General features: G+C 38.0%; 1 protein-coding gene across 5 annotated transcripts; it reads left to right on the top strand.

Moving 5' to 3' along the window:
• The first annotated feature begins 1,860 nt into the window (after positions 1-1,860).
• Positions 1,861-5,168, top strand: spata46 (spermatogenesis associated 46). 5 transcript variants are annotated; one of them, XR_003287459.1, is made up of 3 exons: positions 1,861-2,413; positions 2,878-3,000; positions 4,585-5,168. XR_003287459.1 is itself a non-coding variant. In XM_026257521.1 (3 exons), exons 2-3 carry the CDS (start codon positions 2,966-2,968, stop codon positions 5,141-5,143), a joined length of 294 nt encoding a protein of 97 aa, XP_026113306.1. In that variant the 5' UTR covers positions 1,866-2,413; positions 2,878-2,965; the 3' UTR covers positions 5,144-5,168. The 5 variants fall into 5 exon arrangements, 2 of the variants coding, with proteins under 2 accessions (XP_026113306.1, XP_026113305.1); XR_003287460.1 differs by having other exon boundaries at positions 1,863-2,413; positions 2,878-2,989; positions 4,885-5,168; XR_003287458.1 differs by having other exon boundaries at positions 1,865-2,413; positions 2,878-2,989.
• Positions 5,169-13,804: the final 8,636 nt, after the last annotated feature.

Here is a 13,804-nt window from a genome sequence, read left to right as displayed (position 1 = left end):
AATGTGGTTTAAAATTAATATCTTCGAACATGCCCAGTTACTGATGCATAGGACCAACCCAGAAAAATTTATGGCCATAAAAGTTGTGTGGTTGGTTACTGCAGCAGTGAGTTTGCACTTTTCTTGGAATAATTAATGATTTTTACTGTAATTTTATTTTCCTGATGGAAGAATGTTGAAACCATGTGTTTTGAAACAGTATCAATGCTGGAAGAAAATTCAGGTAACTTTATGCTGTTATGTAAGTGACCTTAACATCAGAAATGAAGGTATACTTTTTTTTGTTTTTATCAATGCATTAATTATGGTTATTAATGTCTCATATCTAACTTAAAGGTGCACTTATTTTTTTCTTTCTACGCTACACCATTTTAAGTCATTCACAATCAGAAGTTATTCATCTATTGATATGCACATTTTCAGAAATAAGGGTTATTTAACGCAATTATTTAAGTATTTAACACAAGCCAGCCCACTCCATGTAAAATATGAATAAAGCTGCTTTTATTAGGCAACTGATATGATTGCAGTCTTCATCTCATATGAGGATAATTTATTTTATACATATTTAAATTAGGAAAAAATCTGAGTGCATTTTTGAATTGTAATGACATTTTTTCTAGATCTAAAGAATGAAAGTCGCTTTAACTTAAATTGATTTCATGTTTGACTTTTTACACATTAAAGCCATTAAATAACATCCTAATGTGTGCCTGTCTTTCTTTACCAACAACTGACAACCCCGGCAATCTTTTTTTCACCGTATTGCACCCTCTCGTCTCTCCAGCAAGCGGTCGTATTCAGACACTTCACTCAGGTTATTGTGAAAAGTAATAAATCGCAAACTTTTCACATTTGGTTCACCCTCTCAATGTTTGTTCTTTCCATCCATGTTGGAGTCGCAGCGAGACGATGGAGGTGTCATTGGCAGCCGTTTGGAGTAAGTGCTCATGCCAAGATGCTCCTCACTATTTCTCTGCCCCGCAGTCATTCTCAATTACTCATTCATGATGTGCGTCTGTTTGATATTTCATACTGTTTGTGGGCTTCTTTTGTATGGTGTCATCTGCCTCGCTCTCCGGGTGCAGGATGGGATTAGTTTGGAACACTCTGGCTTTAGGAAAACAGGGTCATGGAATGAAGCTTTGGAAGCCGGCAGATCACACCCGCTCTGCTGCCAGAGAGGCGTTAGATGTGCCTTCTGAGTGAATCACTGTGGAGAACCTTATTTTAGTCTCGCTGCATCCGCACAACTTCTTTCTGCCGCTGCACTGTTGTCATCGGCAAATGGGATTACGACCGCATCACTTTTTAGCTTTAGAAAAGGGCATTAAATATTGAAATGATCTCTGTGGTGAAAACGGCACTCACCTCCGTGTGATGCATTTGGGATCTGAAGGCAGCTTGCTCGCCTACATCCCATGTGTTGCTTGACAAGGTCTCTCTGTACACCGAGCTTCTCTTTTCAGAGATGAAAATAAGCTTGATTTGGCAAAGCGAGATGAGATGTATACTGACAGATGCATGCTATCGCTCTCAACACGGTTTGTTCAACTGGCTCATGTTGTCGAACAAATGACTGCACAGCCTTCTCTGTGAACGGCTGATTTCGCCCCATTCCCATTACTCCAGGTGTTCAGTGAGGTTAGGGGTGATCATTCCAAATGATCCTGGTGCATTTGCATTGTGAAGTCACAGGTTTAGCATCTTCATAACATTTTAGCACTTTCAGGTGATGAAGCTAAACCTGCCACGAGAAACCTCTTTCAAAATTCCTGATGTGTGAAGTATCAACCATTCAGGGGTTAAAAGTGACTTTGAAAATGAATGGGATCTCTACTTCTCAGATCCCATTAACATATTTTTTTTTTAAAGAAAAATGGTGATCATTATTTAAATTCTTTAAGGAACTCTAAACATTCAATTTCTTGTAAGACTCCTTAATTTCTTTGAGCTTGTAAATCTTACATTTGTAATGTACATTATGTGTATATAAGCAGTGGTAGCACAACAGCTTTTTGTAACAACAAACTAACTGAATATGGTCCAAACTCTCAGCATCCTACTAAATGAGCTGTTCTGTGAAAGTATACAAAATGACCGAGAGACAGAGTGCACCTTAAAACACTCACTGTACCAATTCTGACCGCAGCCTGCTGTGCTGTAGCCAATTAAGACAGTTATATTTTAGGATGCATAATTCAGCAATCTCTGTCAAGTAAAAGTGATATTTTTGTATGCTGTTTCATTACAAATCACTTATACAGAACATGTAAACATCTGAGGGTTAGAACCTTATTCTGGTTTCCTTGGTTACACTAAACAATAATTTAAAAAGTAACAGAAAGGAATACTGTTGCTTTTGTATAATGATATGAAAAATATGTTGGCGATGTTGTGAAGGACATTAAAGGTAAGAGTGTAGTTTTTATGTGTTTGGATCCAGGTTTGCTTTGTTGTGGCCTGCAGTAAGAGGTTATGCCTCCAAGCTTTTTGAAAATGACTATTGACACTATTATGTATAATTTAACTCCCAATGGAGCTGCATTCTGTACTTTCATGCCCCATTTTCTTCTCTTTCTGCCTCTCTTCTGCCACTTTATTAAATGGAGGACTTATTCTTTTGATTTGTTCTACACTGTATTCATTTTAAATCTTATTGTGCTTCTGCGTTTCTTTCCAAATTGCCCTAGAATTAGAATAATTTACACCATTTGTGGCGAAGATGTTTTTATATACTCCATTTGCAGTGGCATTTGTTTCTTAAACACATGGATAACTCAAAGAATTACCTCAACTGCAACATGATTTCATTTGATTTATTTATGGCCAATTGCCTTTACCCGTCTCAGCTGTTTGTTTCTCCTCTCAAACTAGAGCTTGACTTCATTCTAGAGAAAGACTGTCATCTTTCATAGGATCCATGTGAAACGCAGCCACTGAAACGCTGCCATTACGGACGTTGATGCCAGACGATCTGCAAGGGAAGGTAACTTTGAGGTGATGGAGAACATTGCCCATTCTAGACACACAGACTGTTGGGAGTGAATTGATTAGATTATGTGCCTTTGGTACATTTGTATGGAAGCTGCCTGCTGCTCTTCACAAAGTCACAGAAACACCGCTGAGAATCAAGAAGATTGAAGCAGTCATTTGTTTTTTGTCTTGTATTTATTGTTTGTCATCGAGGTATTCATTTAAGTATTTAGGATGAATTAATTAAAAAAATTTAAGGGACCATATCAAGCAAGACGATTTTGCTCCATGTTTTTTAGAGCATGAGAACTTACAATACAGTTAAAAAGTTTGGGGCAGTATTTATATTTTAAATAAATGCTGTTCTATTTCACTTCTTGCCTAGATTATCAGCCACTGAAAATTCAGCTTTGCCATCACCTGAATAAATTAAATTTTATGATATATTAAAGTAGAAAAAAATGTTTTAGTTCTGTTTTTGCTGTATTTTTTTGGTCAGATAAATGCAGATTTGGGTCAAATAGCATGTGCTGTCCTATCCTTTAATTTAGTCTCAGCCTCAGATGTCATGCCCACGGACCGGTGCATATGCAGCGTCTGATGCATCTGGGACACAAAAGTGGACACACTTCAGGAGTGTCAAAGTTGTCATCTGATTAGTTGAATTAATACAGGATTTCTGGGAGACGTGTGTGTCACGTTCTTTAATGTTCCGCCCGGAAACAAAAATGCTTTGGCGCCAAACCCTGCTCATGAAAGAAGAAAGGCGTTGAGTTTACAACTGTGACGGCAAGCGCTTATCAGTATCAACTAAACGACTCTTTGCAACCACTTCTTATGCCTTTTGTTAATTATGTAGCATTTCGGACTAATACCAATGACTAGAATACCCAATACGTGTCACTCGTATAGTTTTGAATGGGGGAAAATCAACACTCAATATGGCCGCTCTATCGAACAAAGCCCCGCCTTCTGTGCGTAGGTCTGCACATGCGCAGTGGTTGATGTAGCCTGAAAAATTACTTTCTTACTTTTTTTTCGCTATTTGAGCAAAAGAAACAACATTTATGAGACAGTTGTTGTTGATAGGCAAGTATTAGCTATCATACTTCATCCTTATTACCTCACTTTACCGCAGCAAACCAGAAAGATTTTTCCTTTTTTTTACAGTTTAGTGTTAGTAAATGCTCCTTTTGGACTGGGGAGGAAGTGTTCAGTACTTGAAGTTACTTTATGTCCAAAGTTGAGCAAAAATTAAATTTCTCTGTTTGACATATTTAAGCAGGAAAAAATATATTTGTTAGGGTGAAGCTTTATGTGACTTCAAATCGATGTTCAAGTCAATGTTGGAGCCTTTTTTTGTATTTCATCCGTTTTATTGATTTACCATGAAACTCATATCCTCTCATCCCATTTCAACATGTAGAAAGAAAATTGTCTGTGGCATGTAATCACAGTGACCGAGAAGCAAACAGTCTTGGGAAAAGCATATATCTTAGACTTGTTAAAGGTCAAAGTGAATCAAACCCATTTTTCATCATTTTTTTTTTTTTTTTAAATGTTTGACCTTTTGATTTAAATGCTGATCTTTTTTTTCTTTTGTCACAGGTTATTTGTCAATGTCTGTTAGCATTCAAGGACAACAATAAACCATAAAGTTTATTTGAAAACGGTTGAGGTCAGAAGAGTCTTGCGAACCATGGAGAAACCTGGAGTTAAGCCCAGCTGCTCTAAGATCCTCCCAAAGCTATGCACTGTCAACCTCAGTTTCTGCACTGGGATCAACCATGTTTCCAGAGACCTTCTGACTTTGGGACTAAACGCATGTTTTATCCGAACTGTAACAGCGACGAAAGAGTTTTGTGGGATTACAAGGTACAAGTGCTCAGGCTGTCTGTGTTTCTACAGTGAACTTGAGCAGTTGATGACACACATCGAGCAGGGCTGGAGAGAAGGCTACAGCTGTAGAGCATTCTACCGTAAGCTGAAGGACATGAAGGACTGCAGGGAGTTACTGACTGTACAGGAAGAAAAAGAAGAAGCTCCAGCTTCTGAAAGTGACCCTCAGCTCTGTGCCTCCTTGGCTCTGAGGCAGAGCAATAGAGATGAGAAGCTGGACATGGTCCTCAAGTGGCTGCAGGAGTGCCTGTCAAGTTGCTGGCAATAATTTCATTAAAACATTTATGGCTGCATTTGTTTGCGATTTTAGATTTTCAGAGGAAGTTTTGCTGAGTGTCCTGCTTTTTTCAATACAATGACAGTGAATGGGGACAGCGGCTGTGAAGCTCCAAGAAGAACTGTAAAAGTATCAAAAGATTGGTTCATATGACTTGTGCATTATATCTTCTAAAATCATTAAATAGCTTTAAGGGAGGAAGAGACCGAAATTTGTAATTATTCAGTGATAACCCTCTTCTTCTTAGCAATTTAAGCTTTTTTTTTGTACTTTCTTAAATCCAAATATGGCTGACTAATATGTGACATGCCAAGTTTGATATTGATACACTACCGTTTTTTTCTTTTGTTTCATGTTTTTGAAAGTCTTTTATTCACGCCAAGGCTGCATTTACTTATCAACAATAAAGTAAAAACAGTAATATTGTGATTGCAAAGTTGAATTTTCAGCAGCCATTACTCCAGTCTTCAGTGTCAGTCTTCATTCTAATATGCTTATTATTTGCTGCTCAAGAAACATTTATCTTCAATCAATGTTAATGTAAATCAATGTGTTTTCGGAGGTCAGCAGCCCTAATCCTTATTCACTCTCATTCTATGGAAAAGAGCTGTCAGGACATTTGGCAAACCATCTTTTGTGTTTTACTTCAGAAAGTAAGTCATAAAGGTGAGGAAAGAGGGTTAGTAAACTAGTCAGCATAATAATATGTATAAAGGACTCTTCAGAACAGTCAGTTTAGACTTCTGAACGAAACCCTTCATCATGTTGCAAGGTTGCATCAAAAACTGAAGATTTCCCACACTACTTATGGATTGTGATGCTGAATTTAAATTTACAATTATTTCGAGACAATTACTTGCAGTGTAAACAATATTACAGTTTCCTATTTAGGATTAGTCTGAGAGGTGGAGAAAATGTTTCCATATTGACAGTGTGATGAGCAGTCAGAACACATATCACACTTGCATGGCAGAGTGGAATCTGCTCGTCTTGTCATACCAGAACTAATATTTATGGCATTTACTGTCAAGAATGTTTCATTCTGGGAGGGGGAAAGAATCCAGTCGCCACATTTGAAATAGCTCATTTCTGTTCATTACAGTAATCTATCTATCTATCTATACCTCCATTGATAAACTTACTGCCTTTAGATGTGTTTTGTAAGGGAGACAGCAAGAAAGACATGGAAGATAAAATATATTTGTGATGTGTCAGGCAAAGAAGGAGGAGTGTCCTCTGACAGTTTTTATTTTGTGGTGGGAGAGTGAAGTGGAAGTGCTTTGAAAGCCGTTTGACAAAGAATCCATGTGTCACTCAGAGCTCACACATGAACAGCCACCTAAAACATTTGAAGAGATCCACTGCTGACAGGCATGGTGGCATCGCTGTAAAGCCCTCATCTATTTTTCCGTCTGGAGTACAATCTCTTTGTTGTCGGATAGCATAGATTACATATTCTCTTTTTTGAGAATGTCAGAGATTCCTCAAATTCCAGGGCAGAGACTGCAGAGACATTTGCATGTGCGCTAAACCCAATGTTTAGCTATCGCTGCTACAGGGTGTCCTGTCTTTCTCAGACAAGACGGCTGGTGTTTCCTGCCACAATAGATTGGTTGGCTGTCTCTGCAGTAGGTGAGTGGGCTGTGAAGAGATTGTGTGCAGGGGTGTCTGTGTCTTGCCAAGACACCGACCTTTTCAAAGAGGCAATCGATGAGGCCCAGCACCGGGCTCTGGAACATTCAAGCCTGTCAGGTGGGTGGGAGGAAGTTCATATAGACAGCAGTGGCGTGCTAATTGCTCGTGGTTGCTGGTGCCCCCACTGTTTTGGTGCAGGTGGTGAGGGTCTGTGTCCCTGTGGTATCTACACCAGCCTTAAAGGCCTTTCCACACAGAGCGTGAAAAAGCTAAACAAATATCAGACGCGATGATGCGCTTTTTTTTTCGCAACCAGGCTGAAGAATCTTTTCAGCTTAGCAAAGCGAAAACATGGTATAACTTTAGTCAAACGAACCAGGATTGTCTCGCACTGCACTCTGCTGTGATGGGTCTGTTATCGTGCAGGTCTCTAATAGGAAGGTGCCTGTTATAATGTTATGATCGAGGCTCTGGACTCTGAGCATAACTTGTTTTTCTATTACAAACTCTAAAATATTTTCAACAAAAACGTTAATGGCCTGGCAGTGACAAATAGCCTTGTTTTATATTTAATTTAATTACATTAATGTTATAAGTTGAGATTTAGGCTACGATACATATTTTAACTGTTACTATGTAAAAGGAACACTGCTGTAAAAAGCACCTTATTTGTTTAAAGTGTTTGCAAACCAAATGTTATTACACTTTTGTTCATATAGTAGGCCTACTTTTAAATGAAAAAAGTGCACAATACATTACTTTTGAATGCATTATTAGTTTTGTGCATAACTGCGCGATTAATTGCGATTAATCGCAGAGAATAATGTGATTAATCGCAATTAAAAAAAAAAATTAATAAATCGTTGCCCAGCACTAGATGATATATTTTCTCTGTGTTTTGTATGCAGCTCATGGTATTTTTATAGCAATAAAGGATGTTTATGACGAATATTAGCAGTGTAGCATTATTAAATATACAAAAAGTGCATGTGTCTACTTATTTTAGAATCAAAACTCTAAATCAAAATTGGTAGTTATTACAAGCACTCAATGATGGGTAAGTAATCCATTTTCAAGTGTAGCTTGACGCTAATTGTACTTCTGCTTATTACTTGTATTATATTTTAGGATGTTGCCTATACTTGTAAGCATTATAGATTAGATAGTTAGAGGAAAAATGCATTGCTGGTCGGTGCAACCTAGCGTGCAGGTGTGAAAAAGCAGAAGTTTTTTTCCGGCTATTTGCCTCGCCTTTTCGCATCGCATTCAGTGTGGAAAGGCCGTGGGGGCTACAATTTGTGGAAAACTCACTCTTGCTGTTATGTAGTGTTGAGGGTGGTTGCTAGGTGGCTGCTAATCAGATGCTTACTAGCTCAAATCTAAAAAAGGTTTCTCTTGTGCCCAGGTCTTCTTTGGAATGCAAATTAATCTTCTGTGGCTTTCTTCATTCAAGCCCTAAGTGGTAACGTGGGGTCTCCATTTGAGGGAGTCTCTGGAATCAATCCAGCCATTTTCTAAAGTCTGTAATTTACTTCCAATGAGAATTCATCGAAAATGTGTTATATTATGCATTCTAAGCTATACCGCTAGCTTCCCTTGGGCCAAAACATACTTTATTCATTTTTTTAAATATGCATTCAATATCCTTGCTTTGAAATAGCTACATAATTTATCCTTCCTCAATATCTTGGACTACCAACCTCTACATACTTCTGTGAATGTTTCTGTTTCATCTGAATACTATACTCCACCTGTCAAGTTTTTCAAAATCACCATAGGCCTCTGAACTTGTGCATTTATCTGTATTACAGTATTCGTGATGAGGTGACAAGGATAGTGGCAGGTTGCCTAGCAGTTGGTCTCTTTCTCCTAATGAGACAAGTCAGCATCATTATTGATTGACCTGGTCACTCGATGCATGTCTCAGATGCTTAATGGGATGATGGGGTGGCGTGCTGAGAGAAGGAAGAATGTGTCAGCAGCGGGAAAACACTGAATTGTGTGTGGGCAACAAGAAGTGAATAAAATTATGTGGATGTTTTTAGGAGCTTTTCTCTTCAAATCTAATTTTAGGTTAAATATTACAGGTCAATTTATATGGTTGTTTGCTTTTTTTGAATATAGCTTTTCTGAGCAGATCATTAAATAAGAATGTAAGAGCAATTTTCTTTTCTATCTGGCAGTACTTTGTTTTATTTATCCGAAATCCCTCTTATGAAGATAGCTAAATTTATAGTATTGCACAATATGAACACAAAATGTGTGTGTATTGGCATATTTTATAACTTAGCATAAAGTGGGGGAAATATTTATTTGATCCCCTGCTGATTTTGTAAGTTTGCCCTCTCACAAAGAAATGGAAGGTCTCTAATCTTTATGGTAGGTTTATTTTGACGTACAGAGGGAATATCAACCGAAAAAATCCAGAAAAAAAAACACATTATATAAAGGTTAGAAATTGATCTGCATTTCAATGAGTGAAATAAGTATTGTATCCCCAACCAAAGCATGATTTAGTACTTGGTGAAGAAACCCTTGTTGGCAAGCACTGAGGTTAAACATTTTTTTGTAGTTGGTCACCAGGTTTGCACCCAACTCAGGAGGGATGTTGGTCCACTCCTCTTTAGAGATCCTCTCTAAACCCTTAAGGTTTCTTAGCTGTTGTTTGTCAACTCGAAGCATCAGCTGCCTCCACAGATTTGATTTAGGATTGAGGTCTGGAGACTGGCTAGGCCACTCCATGACCTTAATGTGCTTCTTCTTGAGCCACTCCTTTGTTGTCTTGCAGTATGTTTCAGTCATTGTCATGCTGGAATACCCATCCATGACCCATCTTCATTGGCAGAGGGAAGGAGGTTCTTGTCCAAGATTTTACAGTACATGGCCTAGTCCTTTTGACCCTTAATGCGGTGAAGTCGCAAAGCATAATGTTTCCACCTCCGTCTTTGACTGTAGGGATGGTGTTCTTGAGGTCATAGTCAGCATTTCTTTCCCTCCAAACACGGCGAGTATAGTTAATGCCAAAGAGCTCAATTTTGGTCTCATCTGACCACAGCACTTTCTCCCAAGTTTTCTCTGAATCATTTAGATTTGAATTTGCAAACTTTAAACGGGCCTGTGCATGTGCCTTCTTGAGCAGGGGGACCTTGCTGGCACTGCAGATTTTCTGTCCATTGCGGCGTAATGCGTGACCAATGTTTTGCTTGGTGACTGTGATCCCAAGATCTTGCACACAGCTTTTTTTGTTCTGGATTTTTTGGTTGATATGTGAAAAATTAAAGACCCTTCTTTTTTTGCCTTTTTTTTTTGTAAGCGGGCAAACTTAAGCAGGGGATCAACTAAATATTTTCCCCACTCTATATATATATATCACATTGTCCATCTGATTACTCCATCTATAATGCATTGCCATTAGGGGTATTCCAGTATTTCTATTAATGTAAAACAGAAAAGGAGATCTTAATGCACTTTCTGTCTGCGTTTGCTCCACTAACCTCAGACAGCAAATACATCAGCACTCCATCACCAATCCATACTGCTAAGTGTTTCAAATTGTCATTAGCCTTGTCTGTCTATGAAATTCCATTCCAGCCATTAAAACCAGACTTCCTTTCTGGAATAAAAATTCCCTCTCCTTGAATTACAGTGCATTCCATAATCTATGGTTCTAGTCCTGAAGCAAAGTGTAAAGGGAAAGACATCCATGGTGCATGTGTGGAAGGCTTCATTAGTGTGCGGGGAACTTAAACTGTGTTAAGACGCAACATATATGCATTCACTCGCAAAAGTATTGGATTCCCACCCCCCCAAAATGTGCATTCTTTTGCAAAAGTACTGCCTTCCCCCAAGAAACTTTGTGCTGTCCTGAAGAACATTTGTGTTTTCTCTACAAAGTATTGCTTTCCCCTGATAAATTTTTCGTGCTTTTTTGTTGAGCTGTTTCAAACAAATAGTGATTTAGCAAAGGCCCAAGAGTTATTTACCTGCCTTCCTACGCTTTGTGTTTCAGCCTTTGTTCATTCTACCTGTGGCTTCAATAGCTCCTTGTTTGGAGACATGGCAGAAACTAAATCTGCTCAAATCGAGAGCTGTAAAGTAAACAAACAAAGTATTTGGTTAAAGGTCAAAGATTTATATATATAAAAAACTTTATTCAGCATTTTATTCATGTGCTGTAAATTACAGATTTGATCTAAGTCACAAAGAAGGCAATGCATAGAACAGTATTCCACCCTTTAATAATTTCACGCTCATACAATATGAATCTGATGTGTATGCTGGTGTGGCCATGGCCCTGAGGGAATCTCAGCTCCTTTGTTTCAAGCCATCCTATTTTTTTTTTTTTCTCAGCCCAAGCCTGACTTATTCTGAATACAAAGAGAAAACAGCAGATCTTGAGACAGAGCCCGTGATTTGCAGTGGATTTTTGGAGTTTGTAATTGGAGCGGGGAGATTTAAGGAGGATGACCTGAATGCCTGGAGGGCTGACAGAGAGATATGTAGTGTGGGTAGAATGGATGCAGGGTTAATTGTCCAGAACCGACAGCCATCATGAGTGACTGAAGACCACACGACTCACTACAACATGCCATGTGAAGCTTTTGAGGCTTGTGACATTCGTAGGGTATTTCAGGAGCCTTCAAGCCAGTCACATCATAGCTGGATATGAATCCCAACCAACCAGTTCAGACCTGTCATCATTCAGCTGCATGGCTGGAAAAGTCTTGAAACGGAAAGGTTTGAAATATTCTGATTTATTTCACCGGTTCTTTGTACTGGTTTTATATATATATATACATGTAACTGGCTAATAATTTTCCAAGTGTACCAATCAGTTTTTGTGAAAAACAACCACATATTTAAGCAACTGTACAACACAATTGTGCTGGCCCCCAAAGGCGTTATGTAGTTTGGTAGGCCAAAACCCCCAAACAAGCATTTTATCACTTTTGGTTTCATCGTCTGAAGTCAGTGGGTTTTAAAATGGGGTTTTGGTTAAATGCCTGAAATAAGGTCTGTATTTTCCCACTTTATTCAACATTTTCCCACTTTATACAACATAAAATACATAAATAATACCCCTTGTGATTTAAAAAAAGAAGCTTTTACTTTAAACGGCATTACAGAGGTTGTCTGGGACATTAAACAAAAAAAAAAGTACAAACAAGTTAAATCATCTACTCACTGATCTGATTTTACTGATTCGTTGTGTTTAGAAATCATGCTCTGGCTAGCTATTTTAACTCAAACTTTTGGGTAAAATAGATGGAAAGAGTTCTTGGAACTCAATTACATTTAGGCATCAAAATTTGTGTTCATTTGTGAAGATTATTATGATAAACAAAACATGTAAGAATCATAAACTTTTGCTGTTCACAGAGCTTATTTTCTGCAACAGTCCAAAAGCCAATGGAAAAATTCTATTGGGTTTTTGCAGAGAGAACCAGGGTGATACAAACTTCCAGCTTGGCCTATGTTGGTTAGCCAGCTACCATTAAAAACAGAAGGAGCAGGTGAACGTCTCCACCAAATTCTAGGCTGAAGTGTGAATGTTTATTATATTTTATTTATTTCTATTCTATTTATGTAATTCAGTGTTTTTATTGTTTAATTTCATTATTGTTATTTTAATTAAAAATTGTATGCCTCTGGTCAGAACAAGTGAGACAATATCTATAAACAGCTTCTCTCTATAAACAGCAGAAATGGTAGTATTGGCAAAGAAATGAGTGGTGTTCTCTTCTTAAGTAGCACGAAACAGGGCAAGCCTTCAGCACATTCACTAATGAGCAGAGCATCTGTTTGCTCAAACACATACAGGTCGAAGGCTCACTATGCTGAAACAGCACTGAGACGCATTTACAACCTCCTCTGGCTCCCCCTGTGCATGAGTTGCTGGGAAAATGAGTTGTCTGCAAACTCATCAGCCTAATCTGAAGTCTCAAGTTTGGACAGGATATTGCTCACATTAAGGACAGCCAAGCATCTGTCTGAGTACAGTGGGAGAGTGGGAAGTCTCTTACTGATGTTGAACCTTGGAGGTGATGGATGTGACAGTGAGTTGGACTCTCCACAGACACTTAACCATATTGATCACGTTGTTTGTTGGGGGTTGTTTCTGTACAGTCAGTGGGGAAACAGGCCTCAGGAGGTAGTCAATCTCCCTCCGACTGGACAAAGGTGGGGCCAGAAATGTGAGCGCTTTTATTTTGCTTGACAGAATAGCCAAAGAGGATGATATAGAGACAGTACTGGCACTCACATCACCATATTTTAAAATATGATTAACAAATTGTGATCTATCCATCAGCAACAAATCAGCATATTAACATGATTTATTAAGGATCAAACAACACTGAAGACTGGAATGGATGCTGAAAATCGAAAGTTGCCATTACATAAAAAAAAAAAAAGTAATAATAATAATAAAAAACTGCAATACTGGTAAGTTGTTAACTGTATTTTTGACCAAAACAAATATAAAAAAATGTATTTAGAAATTTGTTACAGGGAAGTGAAAAACTACATAAAAGTTTAACTCGGTGAAAAAAGTAAATCATATACAGTGCTGTTCTCCATATTTGTGAGATCAGTGCAGAATTTATCAGCAGTGAATCTTGGATTAAGATGCTAGGAAATTGTGGCTAATTAAGAGTGGCCTAAAAGAATTCTTCTTAATCTCAATCCGGAGATGTAGGCCACTCTTTTGTTTTTCCAACAATTGAATCCTTAATCTGTATATAATCTAGAGAACAGTAAGAAAATAATCTCGAAGCAGGATAAAATAAAGAAAATCAAAGAAGATCAGGAAGTGTCATCACAGTTTAGATACATTACATGATTGATACAAAGAGATTCACAGAGAAGTCCGTGCACCCTCCCAACTGAAATTTTTATATTTGTGATTTCCAAACTGTTTGTCTCGGACAACTACAGTAAAAGACTGTGCTGTGGATGTGTACTGGATCTATAATAGACCTATTATATCCAAAATCTATTCAGTTTACTCCAAATGGA

Source organism: Carassius auratus, unplaced genomic scaffold, assembly GCF_003368295.1.
Source record: "Carassius auratus strain Wakin unplaced genomic scaffold, ASM336829v1 scaf_tig00214327, whole genome shotgun sequence".
Lineage (NCBI taxonomy): Eukaryota > Metazoa > Chordata > Actinopteri > Cypriniformes > Cyprinidae > Carassius > Carassius auratus.
Note: the sequence above shows the minus strand (reverse complement) of the source record. Positions and strands in the feature narration are given on the sequence as shown.